This window comes from Pelophylax lessonae (assembly GCF_965119305.1).
Source record: "Pelophylax lessonae genome assembly, chromosome: 8".
NCBI lineage: Eukaryota > Metazoa > Chordata > Amphibia > Anura > Ranidae > Pelophylax > Pelophylax lessonae.
This window is the reverse complement of record NC_138775.1, coordinates 27,664,827-27,682,292: the sequence shown is the minus strand read 5'-3', so window position 1 is coordinate 27,682,292 and position 17,466 is coordinate 27,664,827. Positions and strand designations below refer to the sequence as shown.

Here is a 17,466-nt window from a genome sequence, read left to right as displayed (position 1 = left end):
CACACAATGTCATCTGTAAAACATGGTGGAGGCAGTGTGATGGCGTGGCCATGCATGGCTTCCAGTGGCACTGGATCATTGGTGTTTATTGATGATGTGACAGAAGACAGAAGCAGCCAGATGAATTCTGCAGTGTTTAGAGATATACTGTCAGCCCAGATTCAGCCAAATGGAGCAAAGTTGATTGGACGGTGCTTCACAGTACAGATGGACAATGATCCAAAACACACTGCAAAAGCAACCCAGGAGCTTTTGAAGGAAAAGAAGTGAAATATTCTGCAATGGCCGAGTCAATCACCTAAACTCAACCCAATTGAGCATGCTTTTCACTTGCTTAAGGCAAAACTAAAGGCAGAAAGACCCACAAACAAAGAACAACTGAAGACAGCTGCAGTTAGAGCCTGGCAAAGCATCAGAAAGGAGGAAACCCAGTCTTTGGTAATGTCCTGGGTTCCAGACTTCAGGCAGTCATTGCCAGTAAAGGATTCTCAACAAAATATTAAAAATTAACGTTTTATTTATGATTATATTAATTTGTCCAATTACATTTGAGCCCATGAAAAGGGGGGGGGGCTGTGTATAAAAATGGTTGCAGTTCCTAAAATTTGTAGTTGATATTTATGTTCAACCCCTGAATTAAAGCTAAAAGTCTGCACTTCAAATAAATTTGGATTGTTTTGATTTAATTTTATTCTGGTGGGATACAGAGCCAAAAGTATCAAAATTTTGCCTGTGTCCAAATATGTATGGGCCTAAGTGAAAATTTGACTTGGTATCAGCCCTTTGTATATCCGATTGGCGAGGAAAAAGCAACACAAGGAGCCAATCAGTTGTACTGCAGAGCAAGAAGCATATTTATAGGAGAGAGCAGAGTGACATAAAGTTGAGCTGATCAGTCTGCTGCTTTTCCTTTCATTGTCCAGTCACAGGCTGGGGGAGGGACAAGACCTGTACATGTTACTTAGCTGCAGCAGAGAAAAATCAGGTCTCTTGCTTGGCCGGGTAGTGCACCTTATATTGTATGCATATCATATATGTATTTAGCTGTTTGTCCAGAGTTCAGCTTTTAAAAGAGTGTCAATTGCACAGCAAAAAGTTGCATCTGATGACCGCTGTCCAGGAGGGGTTATTAAAGGAAACTGATAATGAAGCTAATAGGAAATGTGTCTCAACTAATCAGACACTGATCCTTTCCTTCTCCCTCTAGATCTGTCTTTGTAATTACCCCTTTATTGGCAGTGCAGACATGATGTGCCTGATGGGCGATAAATAGTAAGCTTCGCTCAGTATGACCTTTGTAATATCACTTGATAAAAATTCCACTTAGGTAGAAGTAGAGTATAAAATATAGCACCAGTTCTCTGCTACTTTAAAAAATCTTTGCACCGGGTAATAGCCATAACAGCCTCCATAATTATATTAACATTACAAAAAAAATTACAAAATATTTCCCAGATGTAACAACACAGGAACACAATTCTATTTGGACCGTGCAATTTGCAAGTTTTTTTTTGTGTTTTCTGCAAATGTAGCAAATCTTACAAAAATAATACAATATACATATTTCTTTCCTAGATCTTCTTGCCTTTTAGCTTCTGTTTTGCTGTGGTTGATCTGAAAATAAAAAAGAAGGAAACATTTTATATTTGTCAACCAAGGCTTGAACTGGACGTACATTGGGATTCAGGAATGGCACCTAGCAATTTATTATGGATTCTGTTCTTAAACATCAAATGAAACAGAATAACAGAGAGCCAAACACACGTTCCAAGAGTCCAAAATTCTTTATTGATGATAATACTTTGATAACAAAGAGACAGATGGTAGCCAATGCGTATTGGAGGCCAAAAGACTATTTTAACGATTTAAGGCATAAATATATAGAATTATACATTTTGGCTACCATCTGGAAATCAGACGCTGTGCTTCCTCCAAAAAATGCTAATTAACTTGTTTAACTAGTTTGAAAAGGTTAGTTAAACAGGAGGAGAAGTTGGCAGAAAATGGAGGGAGGCAGGAAATTAGACAACTGGAGCACACACCGAGCTGCAGACTGGAAAAAAAGGTTTATGTTAGGGTCATGCTACCTGAGCAATGGAGATTTTGAACATCCAGAAGCACGCATCAACCATCAAAATTGACTGAAGTTCCTAAGTTGAAGCTAAATAACAATTATTTGTGCATATTATTGTTAGATGCTTAAACTGCAGGAGAGAGATAGGTTGATAGCTTATGTATGTATGTATGTATGTATGTATGTATGTATGTATATATGGATAGATTTAGTGGTTTTCCTCTGTGCCTCTGCACACCTTTCTCTACATCTTTAATCCAGTAAAGATACCCTTTTATATATATATATATATAGATATATACTGTAGATATATATATATATATGTATATATACTTCCTTGAATATTGCGACACCCTGAGACATACATTTAACAAAGTAAAACAATCAGGGTCTTAATAATGTAGCAATGCTGTAAATTGAACTCAAATTACCCACTTCAGCCCTGGAAGGTTTTACCCCCCTTCCTGACCAGGCCATTTTTTGCGATATGGTACAGCGTTACTTTAACTGACAATCGTGCGACGCTATACCCAAATAAAATTGATGTCCTTTTTTTCCCCACAAATAGAGCTTTCTTTTGGTGGTATTTGATTACCTCTGTGGTTTTTATTTTTTGCGCTATAAACAAAAAAATACTGACAATTTAAAAAAAAAAAAAAAAAAAAACAAACAATATTTTTTACTTTCTGCTATTCAACATATCTAATAAAAAATTAAAAAAATCGAATTTCTTCATCACTTTAGGCCAATTTGTATTCTGGTACATATTTTAAGTAAAAAAACAAAAAGCATATATTAATTGGTTTGTGCAAAAGTTATAGCGTCTACAAACTATGGGATAGATTTACAGACTTTTTTTTTTTTATATTGGTTTTACTGGTAATGGCAGCAATCAGCAATTTTTAGTGGGATTGCAATATTGCGGTGGACAAATCTGACATTACTGTAAGTGACACTTTTTGGGGACCACTGTATAAATGACACTGGCAGGGAACGGGTTAACATCAGGGGCAATCTAAGGGTTAACTGTATTCCCTGGGTGTGCTTTCTTACTGTGTGGGGAATGGACTGGCTGGAGGAAGAGAGACATCTGTGTTCCTGATTAGCAGGAACACAAGATCTCTCTGCCTTTTTGACAAAACAGCAGACCGCCATACTGTCTCTCCTACAAACTATCAGCTGATTTTCTCCCGCTGTGTCCAGTCACAGCAGAAGCGCGGCTTTGGTGGTGCACGCGTGCCCCAGAGCCGACAACGATAATCACATAGAGGTATGTGATTTTGCGCTTAAGGGCCACACTGGCCACAATAAATGTACGTGGGGCGGTTCTTAAGTGGTTAAAGAAACTCGTGAAGGATAATCCCTGTTGACTAATTAACTTGTTTAACTGGTTCACAAAGGTCGATCTTAAATAATCATAATCTTAAATAGTGATTACTTAAATAGTAACCTTAACCCTAAATAGTGATCTTAAATATTGCAGCAACACTGTGAATTGAACTCTAATTAAAAAAAAAAAAAAACTCCTGAAGTATAATCTCGGTCGGCTAATTTATTTGTTTAACTAGTTTGAAAAGGCTGATCTTAAACCATAACTCCATTTTTGTTGAGAAAAAAAACATTCCCCTCTGGGAATATGTACATTACAAGGATTTTAACAAACTTTGTTGCAGATTTCTAACTTTTGTTATTCTGAAAAAATCCCTCTGTGTTACTCTGTGCTGAGTGATTCTAATGGGAGTGGTTTCATATTTATCAATCTGCTGTCCAGCTGCAGGGCACTAATGAGGAAATTACATTTTTGTTGCAGGGGATGCCATAAATCCGACTTGTATCTTAGTGTAGATTTCTGGGAAAATTAGTGGGCCAATCACACAAGCAGCAATTAATGTTTCTGGGGTGTGGTCAGTATACATTCTGTGTACAGAACACCTCCAGGTAGCCATATTGCATTTAATTTTCAGAAAATTATAGCAGCTGCAGATTGAAAAGGAAAGTCAATTTTTAATAGCATTCAATTACAATATGATTTGTGTCGCAATTGTATACGCTATATTATTTTTTCTTTATTTGCTATTTTTTTCCCCACGAAAGTGAAGTTGCCCTTTAAATGATCATAATCTTTCCACCTCTATCAGAAAATCTCTCTCATATCTCATATCTATCCTATGATCATGCCAACCCCTCTATTATATAACACTATGTGTCCCTGTGCCTGTGCTATATAAAAAAAAATGCAGATTATACCTTATCTCAGAGTGTCTCCTGGCGCTCATGCAGTGCCGGGACAAGGCCTTCCAGCGCCCAGGGCAAAGATCCCAAATTGCGTCCCCCCTTCCCTTAGGGTTAGGTTCAGGGTGCCCCCATCCCTGCAATAAACTATTGTGCCCAGGGCAGCCACCCCTCCTGCCCACCCCTTGTCCCGGCCTTGCGCTCATGTGACTCCTTGGCTCTCTCTCCTTCCCGGCTGACGTCAGCCATAGTGCTCGGCCCCGCCTGCTATAGCTGTCAGCTGGGCAGAGGAGACAGGTGAGGAATCAAGTGAGCACCAGGAGATGCTCTGAGAAAAGGACATTTTTTTCATTTAACACAGACACAGGGACACATAGTATTATATAACAGGGGGGATGTGATGTACATAGTATAGTGGGTTAACAACAAGGGTTAATAGGGGTTAAACAGAGAAACATTTAATTAAAGAAAGAAAAAAGTATTGCTTGACAGGTTGCTTTAAACTGACTTCATCTGCTGATGAAGTTCATCCCTTTGATCTGTAGATAAATAAACAGAAAGCTACAAAAAAGAAACATTGTTTCTTTTTATCTAGTTTCAACAGCTGAGCAATGTTGTTGATAAACATTGCGGTTGCTTTTTTTGGCAGCTTAAGAGCCGGTTCACACTGGGGCGACTTGTCAGGCGACCTGGTCGCCTGACAAGTCACCGTGGGTCGCCTGCCATAGATTAGCACAGGACCCGTTCTAATAGGAGCGACACAAGTCGCTCCAACTAAGAAAAAGGGTCCTGAGCTACTTTGGGGCAACCTGGAGCGACCTGCATTGACTTCAATGATATGAAGTCTGTGCATGCCGCTCCGAGGTCACGGTGCGAGCTGCGCACCGTGACTTCACAGGTCGCCCCGGCAAGTCGGGTCGCGCCTATGTGAACTGGCTCTCAATTGCCAGGACTTTGTTTACACTTCAGCTATCAAAGGGGAACCCCACTGACAGCTGAATGAGTCATCAGTTGTTAAGGTCGCAGCGGCCCTGCTCCTTAACAACCAGTAATTGCCAAATTTTTTTTTTTTACATTTCAACTGTCAGTGGGAGAGCCTGAAGTATCGGTTTCAGGTATCGGAGCTTCCGATACTCGTGCAGATGCTTAGTGTTGGCACCGATATCCGTGTAACCCTTGTTTCTATCACTCTCTACTTACTCCTGCCATTTTACTGAATCATGATCAGATAAAAAAAAGTTGAATCTACCTAACAAAGCCCCTTTAATAACAAACGTTATACACTATTTCAATGATATATGGAACTTTAGTGTTAAAACATACCTTCTGCTTTTCTGTGTACACAGTGTAGCTCACATTGCTCCTTCTCGTCAAATCGGTTAAGATTTCCACCGCAGCCACTGTACACAAACGGGCGACACTCTCTCACTAGGTGGTTATAATACCATTTTAGTGTGAACTTTTTGCATTCTCCCTCTTCCATGGGGAAGCTGCATATATCTAGCAAAAATAACAGACATAGAATATAATTAAACAATATAAACAGTGTTAAATGTACAAAAATACATTTGTATGTTTTACATGGTGAAGTTATTGTACTGTACACCCTACCCTGTGCTGACGTATCTCTCTTACTCCGCAGGCTTGCTTCTGATATTGTCGGTATGGTTGTGTCTACAAGACGAAAATGCAAGTAAAGGAAAAAAATGAGAGGAGGGTTAGAGGGAGGAAGGAAGGAAGGAAGGAAGAAAGAAAGAAAGAAAGAAAGAAAGAAAGAAAGAAAGAAAGAAAGAAAGAAAGAAAGAAAGAAAGAAAGAAAGAAAGAAAGAAAGAAAGAAAGAAAGAAAGAAAGAAAGAAAGAAAGAAAGAAAGAAAGAAAGAAAGAAAGAAAGAAAGAAAGAAAGAAAGAAAGAAAGAAAGAAAGAAAGAAAGAAAGAAAGAAAGAAAGAAAGAAAGAAAGAGAGAAAGAAAGAAAGAAAGAGAGAGAGAGAGAAAGAAAGAAAGAAAGAAGGAAAGAAAGAAAGAAAGAAAGAAAGAAAGAAAGAAAGAAAGAAAGAAAGAAAGAAAGAAAGAAAGAAAGAAAGAAAGAAAGAAGGAAAGAAAGAAAGAAAGAAAGAAAGAAAGAAAGAAAGAAGTGAGGAAGGAATAAAGAAAGAAAGAAAGAAAGAAAGAAAGAAAGAAAGAAAGAAAGAAAGAAAGAAAGAAAGAAAGAAAGAAAGAAAGAAAGAAAGAAAGAAAGAAAGAAAAAAAAAAGAAAGAAGTGAGGAAGGAAGAAATAAAGGAAGAAAGAAAGAAGTGAGGAAGCAAGAAAGAAAGAAGTGAGGAAGGAAGAAAGAAAGAAATAAAGAAGTGAGGAAGGAAGGAAGAAAGAAAGAAAGAAAGAAGTGAGGAAGGAAGAAAATACATGAATAAAGGAAGGACATGAATTAAAAAGGTAGGCATGCATGTTTGAGAAAGAAAAAAATAAGTAAAAGAAGGTAGGAAAGGAGGGAAGGAGGAAAGAAGGAAGGAACGAAAAACATGAATAAATAGAGGTAAAGAAAAGATAAAAGAAAAGAAGAAGGAAAGAAAGAAGGGATGGAGGAAGGAAGGAAAAAAGGAAGGAAGGGCATGAATAAAGAAAGAGAAGTCCTGAGGGGGGGGGGAGGAAAAAGGAAGGCATGCATGTTGGAGAAAAGAAAGGAATAAAGAAAGGAGGCAAAATGTATGGGAGTTTTTAGAGATAGACAGATCAATAAACTCTGACCATCTCTCAGTATGGTGCTCTCTGTGCCATCTTCATCCATATCTTTGTAGTCATCCACCGTGTATATGTGCTCGTAATCTGGATCATTGGTGTTCACCACCACCTTAAGTTCTCGCCCTGGAGGAGAACATAAAAGGCAGTGATAAGAACTGTTCATCAAGGCCGTAATGAAATTTAGACTGATCCGTAGCATGAAAAGCACAGGCAGAAGAGAAATGGAAGATCAAGCACAATAAAGACAGAAGAGTCAAGGGGGGCAGCATAGTTCAGGCAAAACACAAAACCAAATTCAGGACAAACCAAGAGAGCATAAAAAAATTTAATGGAAAATGTGTTCACCACAGACAAGAACATCTGAACAAGCAAAATTATCCCACGTTTGGATGAAAAGTAAAGACCCTTCATGCCAGAATGATAAGTTAGAGTGCTTATAGGAAGTAATGTATTAGCTTCATGGAGAAGGAACACTAACAGTCAAAGTATAGTTGAAAATAAGGTCCACCAACATATGCCTTATGTAGATTGAGGGCAAAAAGCACAAGTTAGGCTATGCTCAAGGAGAGTAGAAACATGTCATCTTAGACCATGTGAGTGCGAAACCAAGCAGCATAGTTAGACTAAATTGTTTAATAAAAGCATCAGGCCTGAGCCAAGACACACGAGCAGTAAATCCAACAGTGCCCCACATATTATTATATTATTTCCAGCAGTTACCCACAAATCACCATCAGCTTTATCTCCAAAATCTCACCAAGCAGTGACAAACAGACCACACCTTGGGGAGACCCATAAATAAGCTCACCGTGTAACGAGTTATATTTAGCAGTGTTCCATAAAAAATCCAGCAGAGATGTAATACCCAGCAGGTTTGTGCATTTTTTTTTATCCAGCAGGTAACCAGTAAAATGCAAACCATACAGAGGTGACTCATGAATATTGCCGATCTTCAAATATTTTAGGCAACAGTGACCATCATGGTAGGCCCAAGAGTAGCAAGAAATTATAAAATACAATGCCATAAACTTCTTTCAGATAAAGGTAGAACAGGAACAAAGACAGAAACACAGTGACATTACTGTCAATTTGAAGACATAGAGAAAATGTAGACTCCGACTATTGAAGCAAAGAAAACATAGACTTTATATTACCATGCAACATTAGAGACCTCAAAGCAGCATACACTGAAGGCGCAGGTCTTTGACAAAGACTGCAATGACTAACAGCTAGATGGCTACCCAAAACTGATATTTCAGTCATTTTTTGATGTAGGGGAGTTGAGCGGCTCATCAGCTTCTGATACCTCTCAAGAGTCTCCAGTGGTGAGAGCCCCCAATTAATGTTCCCAGTTCTGTCACATTCACCAAGGTTGAAGTGGTAGACTGATGGCGCTGCAACCTTAGGTAGATCATAATTTTGTGCTATTGGTGTATTTGGCAAAACTGTGCTAGTGGTATCCCAATAGAGAAACTAGGTCACATGTGTCAAACACAAGGCCTGTGAGCCAAAACCGGCCCATCAGGCCCTTTCATTATGTGGCCCTCACACCTCTCCTGTTGCTGTGACATCCTCCTCATCTCTGCCCCTACCTTGTCTCAGCAGTAGCAGCAGAGAGGACAGAACTCCTCCACCAGATTCTGGGCTTCTCTGTTCAGCCATGGAGAGGCTTGTCTCTGTGTTCCCTACTTCAATTAGAGCAGCAGCCGTTAGCAGCTGATAGGAGGACAGAACTCCTCCGACAGATGCTTTCAACTCTCTGTGCACCCGCAGCACTGTCTCATCCCCGCCTCCTCTAGTTCTCCTCCGAACCCTGCACTTTCCGCTTCCCAGCTCTGCCACCAGCTTCTACCTGGTAGCAGCACAAGCTAAGTGGGGTGAACTGTGCTGTAAGGGAAGGTAGGGGACTCTTGACTTTCGATGGTGAGGGTGCTCTGGACATCTAGTCTTACAGATACAACCAGCCCTTTGAGGGCAACCATAATGATGATGCGGCCTACTATGAAATTTTAGTTTGACACCCCTGATCTAGGTGATGTGTTGGCTACTCCCGTGAACCAAGAAACTGCCACAGTAACCTCGGAATCAGAGTCCACACTAAGGTTTTATTTCAAACGTATAATAGGTGTTAAAGCCAGTGTGTTTTGGGGACCACACTTCATCCCCTTCATCAGAAATCATCAACCACCTATCGCCCCTTCTTTAGAGCTTAAATTATATGGAATCCACTGGTATGGCCTTAAAACTGTTTATTAGACTCTAAATTGGGAGCACCCAGTAACATTTACGAGCTGCTGAATGTTACTATGTTCTCTGAATAGAGAGTCTAATTTTAAGTCCATACCAGTGGATTCCATACATTTTAAGCCCTAAAGAATAGGCAGTGTGTGGTCCCCAAAACACATTGGCTGTAGCACCTACTATATGGTTGGAATAGAAGCTTAATTTTAATTTCAACACTTCGAGCACCTTATTTAGTGTAGTGCTTCGATCGACAGATTCAAATATTACATTCACCAAGGAGTCTCACTTCCTCTACTGCAGCAAGGAGGTCTAAATTCTCCTTCTGCATTTTTGATAATGTAATATAAATTAAAAGTAAAGATAGTGAGATGCCCTTATAACGTCATCAGTGGGTTTGCAAATTTGGATCAGGTGTGGATATCTTGCTGTCAGAGTCTCCAATAGAGTTAAAAACCAACATGTGATTCAACTTGGCTGCATGAGCCTAAAACTCAAATGTCTGTTTTGGGTAGACTTACAGAAACAGGTTAATTTACACTTGAAAACAATGCAAAATACATAGTAAGTGTGATAGAAGCACATAAATAGACGCAAAGGACACACTAGGAATTGCGGGAAAATAATAGAATTACGCCAACATGCTCAAAGACAATGATATATTCAGGCTTCTCTGCTTTGATTACAGCTTTGACTTATCTGTGTTCCTCTAAATCAGGACAGTATTAAAGGACTTCCTTTCATTTTCTCTAAATATCTACAAGACTTACTCTAAATATCCCCTCAGACTTACTACAGCTGAAATGTATCTTCAAACAGGTGAAAGTTGCCCTTACCCACTGTCAATCTTGTTTGCCTTTCAGTGAAGATATAACACATAGATGGGAGAGTGGTTCAGCCATCAGCATCACAAGGGCAACAGGCAAGAAACTTACACCTTTTTCAGAATTCAGCTTGGTTGGAAATGATAACTAACAATATGGAGGAGTTCTTTGCCCTTGCAAGAGAATAAAGCAGGAAATGTGATCATTGTCCTTTTTTTGGTCTTCTTGCTGCTGCCTGGTCCATGTCTACTTGAGTAAGACAACACAAAGACTTGTAAAGAAACACAGAGAGAACAAGATTCACCATGTGCAGACCCAGCAACCAGCACTCAGCTATTAAAGCGGCTACAAAGTCAGAGCAGTTACAAGGTTGGCCCAGAGATTATCGGGATGTGTGAGTGACATGGAAATTTTTGAAAGTTTTCCAAGTTCAACCTTACCTTCCCCATGAATTACTATGCTTGTTTTTCTTCTTTTGAATTATAATTATTTAAATGATTTGTTAACAAATGCATGGCAAGTAGAGGACTAAGGTGGGGGGAAAGTAGGGAAAATATGACCCTCTACCATCTCCTACAACAGGGTTGGGCAAAACTGAGCCAGTGACAACTCGAAGAAGTTAGAAAGACGTCTACCCATTGACCAGACACAGTAGCTGCTAATAGGGAACATTTGTCCCATGTAGAAATTAGTTAGGTGTGTTGGCCACATGGTGCCTACCCATTGACCAGACACAGCAGCTGCTAATAGGGAACATTTGTCCCATGTAGAAATGAGTTAGGTGTGTTGGCCACATGGCTCCTGGGGTTTGTCCAATCCTGCTTAATGTTACTTTACAATGAAGGTAGATACTACCTTCGTATGAAGATCTCAATAGTATCTGAATACAAAAAATGTGTTGCCTATATTTGCCAATTACATTTTTACAAGTCAATGTGATTTACACTGAACAAAGACAGCTAATCTGAATCAAATTGGTTTCAATGGGCAACATATTTTACCTTCAGACACTTGTTACATGAGACTTTATGTCTTATTTTATGCTTATCCAGTTAATCCAGATTTGTTTAAATCGATTGGAATATTTTATTATTATTATTATTTTTTTTTTTTTTTTTGCATTAAGCCTAATTTTATGTGCAAGTTGTACATTTGTTAATTTAAGTCATAAAGTTTACTGCTCGGACATGTAAAGTGCTAAAGGGAGGGCTGGCAAAGAGCACAGGAAGGGCATTAGCCCAAATCCCACTTAGTAATGATTTAGGACAGTAAGAGATGCCCTGATGTAAAAAAAAAAAAAGTAATTATTTGAAATATATATAATCCAGGTACCTAATTAAACATATATAGAAGCTATCTAGTTATATCTCTGCCCTCACTGTTATCGTATATTGCCTAAAAGAGCACATGTAGGCAATTGTCTCATGGCCCCCTTGCTTGGAGAATCGCAGGGTATCCTTTGGACTTTACAGCAAATACAGCAGTGAACTGTCACAAAACATCAATTTTGTGTTTTTTTAAGTGGAAACAGGGGTCCTAACAGTTCAAGAAAAGGTTTCTAACTTTACCTATCCTGGCAGAGGTTTCAACTGCAGAACAATTAGGGCATCTTGTCAATGTGGACAATTTACAAGTTAATTTGACCTAAAATAGGTATCTTATATGTTTCTGGGCTCTGATGAGTAAACATTTTTTTAACAAAATTCCCATTTCCATCCAATGGCCATGACCACTACAACCCATATAACAGCTTCAGGATTCTCCATAATGTAATGTAGTTCAAATAACTGGTGAATCCAGTTGTAGGAATGTGATACCTTCATTATGGCTTTGGTGTAAGGGATGAAATCACAAAGGGGATTAGGTAATATCTCACCACTGGAGTGTCCAACAGATATATGAAGTTAGCATCAGTTTTAACTTATTTGCATTGGCATTAAACTGTTTTTGCCAGCCCTCCCTTGTAGAATATAACGCGTTATATTAGCTAAGGATGATAGATTGCAAAGCAATGCAGACATAGAAGCAGACACTTAATTGTTATGTTTACATGTGGCTGACTGTAAAAGCGAAAAATAAATTGGTGTGGACAGAAGACGTGACTAGATTTTCTGCTGTTAGGAGATCCAACTCACCCTCATCTTCATCAATGTGAGAAAACTTAAGAGCTGGGACTGGGACTAGACGTGGGCTAGGCGGATATGATGGGGGAGATGGTTTGTCAGAAAAGTAACCTGAGAGGTATAAGGACATAACAGATTCAGATGGGGGTGTTAGAAAATGTCCATGAATGAGAACTGCAGTGAAAGATATCCCATTCTCTTCACCCTTGTTCACCTTCAGTTTGCATAAGAGCCATGTGTGCAACAAACTATCACAAAGCATCTGCAAAGTTTTGAGCAAGCTTCAGGCAGCTTTGGCCTTCAGATCACTATTTATCTCCAGTTCAAGGATGTAAACCAAACAGGAGAGCTGCTTCTCACTTTAAAAAGTGGAAATGAATAGACATGTGCATGATGAAAAAATGTCTTTTGTTTCATTTCGATTCATTAATCTAGTTATGTAGTTTAGGGAACAAAAGATTATCGGCAATGCCGATATATCAGGGGCCGATATGCACTTTCCCCGATATATCGGAATTGGCCCCTGAGGTTACTGATATTGCCGATATTTCGGGAAAGTGCTGTACCAGAGTGATGCCTGCAGCTAGAGGCATCACCCTGGTACCGGCCTTCATAGCCGACTGTAGGCTGTCTTGTAATGACAACCGATGTGGCTGAGAAGCTACTCGGCTGTCATTACAAGGAGCGGGAGGGGACGTCTCCCCCCTTCTGCCGCCTTCCGCGGTTCGCCCGGGTCTCCCGTCCCACCGGGAGACCCGGGCAATCATCCTGCACGGCCGCTGAATAGAAGACCCGATCAAAGCCGCATTCGGCTCTGATCGGGTCTCCATGTACAAAACCCGGAAGTGATGTCATGCCATCACTTCCGGGTACTCAGCGGCAAATTAAAAAAAAATGCGAGCATTCAAAACAGCCAAACTTGGCATTTTGAATGCTTTTAAGTGCAGAGGAGGGGTATGGGGTCTTTTAGACCCCCAGATCCCTCCACCAGAGTACCTGTGGAAAAAAAAAAAACATTTTAAATGTCCGAAAATATCGGCCAATATCGGCCGATACCGATATCCGATGACCAAAATATCGGTATCAGCAATAAAGAAACAATATCGGTCGATCACTAATGTAGTTTAGTTAGATTCGGTTGATTCATTCAGTTTGTATTCAGATCTGTGTTCAGAATTCGTTTTATGTTTTTTTCAAATTTTGTTTGAATTTACCAACTTTTTTGATTCAAAACTTTCAAATTGATACATTTTGAATTGGTCAAATCTAAAACTTTAGAATTTTTTTTTTTCGATTTGAGGCAAAGTGAACAAATTAAGGAAAAATCCTCATCAAATGATTGCAATGACTCCTTAAGTCATCTTTGGCTTAACAAAAACAGCATTATTTTGAAATGGTACTCTAATAACACACACAGTCTTTGATTTAAGAAGTATTTTTACAGTTTGAATTAGACTATAAGTCCATGTGAAATTAAATTCAAATTTCAATTTGAATTTCCAAAACTCGGATGAATTTCGTTCTGTTATTTGGAGCATTTGGTAAACTTTTATCTCGGGTATTTAGATATGTCCAAATCTCAGAATAACAAAAAAATTGTCCGAGTATTTATTCTGAACGAGATGAACCACACATGTTTGGAATTGAAAAAAAAAAAGTAACTAAAGCCAATTTTCCTAAGAGTCCATAATCATTTATTGCTGATATAATTGGGACCACAGAAATATAAAATGTGGCCAATGAGTTTCAGGGACCAAACAGTCCCCATTCATCAGGTCTTGGATGAAAAATAAATAGGGTACCAAAAGGACTCTAACTAACAAAACTCCTGGATAGTGTTCTATGTCATAGAGGGAACATAATTACCAGTTGCAATTGACGTGTGCATCAAACACTTGCTTGCTTGTTTGCAATGCATATTTATGGACTCGTAAGAAGACCCGTTGGGGCTCTTTTTGTCAATCTCACTGGGTTTTTTCAGCGGAGGCCATTTCCCTTCGGGAGGACCACATTTTGTGGTAGAGCTGCCAAGAATCAGTCATTAAATCTGAACTAAAAGTTCCTTCTCCGGCGCTTCATATCTATTTTCATTGTTTAAAGTGGTAGTATGAGTTCCCATCAAGATCTGTGCTTATCGCCTCCAAATTGGGGCTGAAGAGTGCACTAAAGTCTTCAACAAAGCTGCTTGACGTGGGTTAAATTACTTTGTAAAAGCTTTGCTTTTCACACTGCTTTTACCAAACTGAAGCCTATGTGGTCAGATCAGAAGTATACAAGAACAGAATTTAATATTATTATTATTATTATACAGAATTTATATAGTGCCAACAGTTTGAGCAGCACTTTACAACACAAGGGCAGACAGTATAGTTACAATACAACTCAATACAGGAGGAATCAGAGGGCTCAGAATGTCATGTAATGGAAAGTGTCCGAATTAAAAGCTACTTATGTTGTAATAGGAATAGGAAGAGAAAAATCAGATGATTGCTGACAATAATAATTGTTCTTTAGACAATCTTGATCACAGGAACTGAAGCCAGTGAAGACCTATTGCCCAACTACAGCCAAAACATTTTTGTGAGAACGGTGGAAGGGTTAAAACCTCTGACAACATTTATTTCACCTTGCTTTTTGTCTACAGTGCATCCAGAAAGTATTCTCAGTGCTTCACTTTTTTCCACATTTTGTTATTTTACAGCCTCATTTCAAAATAGATTAAATTCATTATTTTCTTCAAATTTGTACAAACAATACCCCATAATGACAATGTGAAAGAAGTTTGTTTGAAATCTTTGCAAATTTATTAAAAATAAAAAAAAATAAAAAATCATATGTATATAAGTATTCACAGTCTTTACTCAATAGTTTGTTGAAGCACCTTTGGCACCACTTACAGCCTCAAGTCTTTTGGAGTATGATGCTACAAGCTTGGCACACCTATTTGTGGGCGGTTTCTCTCATTCTTCTGTGCAGGACCTCTCAAGCTCCATCAGGTTGGATGAGGAGCTTCAGTGCACAGCCGCTTTCAGATCTCTCCAAAGATGTTCAATCGGGTTCAAGTCTGGGCTCTGGCTGGGCCACACAAGGACATTCACAGACTTGTCCTGTAGCCACTCCTTTGTTATCTTGGCTGTGTGCTTAGGTTCGTTGTCCTGTTGTAGGATGAACCTTCCCCCAGTCTGAGGTCCAGAGCGCTCTGGAGCAGATTTTCATCAAGGATGTCTCTGTATATTGCAGCATTCATCTTGATCCTGACTAGTCTCCCAGTTCCTGCCGCTTAAAAACATCCCCACAGCATGATGCTGCCACCACCATGCTTTTCTGTAGGGATGATATTGGCCAGGTAATGAGCAGTGCCTGGTTTCCTCCAGGCATGTCATTTGCCATTCAGGCCAAAGAGTTCAATCCTTGTTTCATCAGACCAGAGAATTTTGTTTCTCATTGTGCCTTTTGGAAAACTCCAGGTGGGCTGTCATGTGCCTTTTACTGAGGAGTGGCTTCCATCTGGCCACTCTACCATACAGGCCTGATTGGTGGAGTGCTGCAGAGATGGTTGTTCTTCTTGAAGGTTCCCCTCTCTCCACAGAGAAATGCTGGATCTCTGTCAGAGTGACCATTGGGTTCTTGGTCACCTCCCTGACTAAGGTCCTTCTCTCAGTTTGGCAGGACGGTCTGCTCTAGGAAGAGTCCTGGGGGTTCCAATTTCCATTTATGGATGATGGAGGCAACTGTGCTCATTGGGACCTTCAATGCTGCAGAAATTTTTCTGTACCCTTCCGCAGATCTGTATCTCGATACAATCCTGTCTTGGAGGTCAACAGACAATTCTGTGGACTTCATGGCTTGGTTTGTGCTCTGACATGCACTGTTCACTGTGGGACCTAATAAAGACAGGTGCGTGTCTTTCCAAATTATGTTCAATCAACTGAATTTATCAAAGGTGGACTCCAATCAAGTTGTAGAATCGTCTCAAGAATGATCAGTGGAAAGCTTGTAGCATTATACTCAAAAATACTTGAGGCTGTAATTGGTGCCAAAGGTGCTCCAACAAAGCATTGAGCAAAGCCTGTGATACTTATGTATATGTGATTTTTTTTAATTTGTTTTTTATTTTTAATACATTTGCAAATATTTCAAACAAACTTCTTTCTGGGTAGGATAGGCTTCTCTGAAAAGGAGGGTTTTCAGATATCGCCTAAAAGCTAATAGAGTAGGAGATAATCGGACAGATAAGGGTAAGGAGTTCCATAGGATTGGAGAGGCTCTGGTAAAGTCCTGGAGGCAAGCATGGGAGGAGGTGACGAGGGAGCTAGAGAGCAGGAGGTTTTGAGAGGAACGAAGAGAGCGATTAGGTTGGTATTTTGAGACTAGGCTGGTGATGTAGTTGGGGGCTAAGCTGTGGATGGCTTTGTAAGATGTTGTAAGTATTTTGAATTTAATTCATTGGGTGAGCGGAAGCCAGTGGAGGGCTTGACAGAGAGGAGCAGCGGACACTGAGCGATTGGTAAGGTGGATGAGTCTGGTGGCAGCATTCATGATGGATTGAAGGGGGGTCAGCCTGAGTAGAGGTAAGCCAACGAGAAAGGAAAGGAACCCCTAGCAACCTTTGGAGAAACCCTAGCGTTCCATGGAACCCTTGTTGGGAAAGGCTAATCTGGACAATAGTCACTTCTGGCAGAAGAGGAATTCTGCTGGATGGTTTATTTGAATCTGAGTCAATATAGTCCTCAGAAGGAAATCAGGGCTGTTTCAAAGTAGCTGCTTACAGTTTCCAGTTCGGTTGGATCCAAGAGCTGTCGGTGCCTCTATTGGGGGGATTTGCCTTAACTTTCTGGTGTCAGATGCCAGAAGGCGAAGAGAAGAAAAAATTCTCCAGTAAGGACAGAGACAGCATTGAAAATTTGAAAAAAGTTCTACCCCTTCTCAACAAATAAATGTTTTGGTTACAATTGGACTTTATCATGGGTATTGATGTTTAGAGAACTGACCAATGGCCAGCTATCACTTATTTCTATAATATTATACAGGATTTATATAGCACCAACAGTTTACAAAGGGCTTTACAATATAAAGGGGGACAGTACGATTACAATACAGTTCAAGTACAAGAAATAGAAGGCGCTATGACAAAGGGTCAAATATTCAGGAATTCTGGGAAACTTGAGCGATCTTACAAAGCTTAAATAGTCAGCAGGAGCAAACACATTTAATACGAGAATATGCTTCACT

The 17,466-nt window shown here is 39.7% G+C and overlaps 1 protein-coding gene across 1 annotated transcript in view; it reads right to left on the bottom strand.

Moving 5' to 3' along the window:
• Nucleotides 1-1,115: 1,115 nt before the first annotated feature.
• Nucleotides 1,116-17,466, bottom strand: part of COL7A1 (collagen type VII alpha 1 chain) — a 360,938-nt gene continuing 344,587 nt past the window's right edge. The window contains exons 115-119 of the mRNA XM_082266262.1: nucleotides 12,247-12,496; nucleotides 7,053-7,169; nucleotides 5,918-5,980; nucleotides 5,630-5,806; nucleotides 1,116-1,614 (exon numbers count right to left, since the gene is read on the bottom strand). Coding sequence (XP_082122388.1) covers nucleotides 1,589-1,614; nucleotides 5,630-5,806; nucleotides 5,918-5,980; nucleotides 7,053-7,169; nucleotides 12,247-12,496 — 633 coding nt within the window. The 3' untranslated portion in view covers nucleotides 1,116-1,588. The remainder of the gene's footprint in view (nucleotides 1,615-5,629; nucleotides 5,807-5,917; nucleotides 5,981-7,052; nucleotides 7,170-12,246; nucleotides 12,497-17,466) is intronic.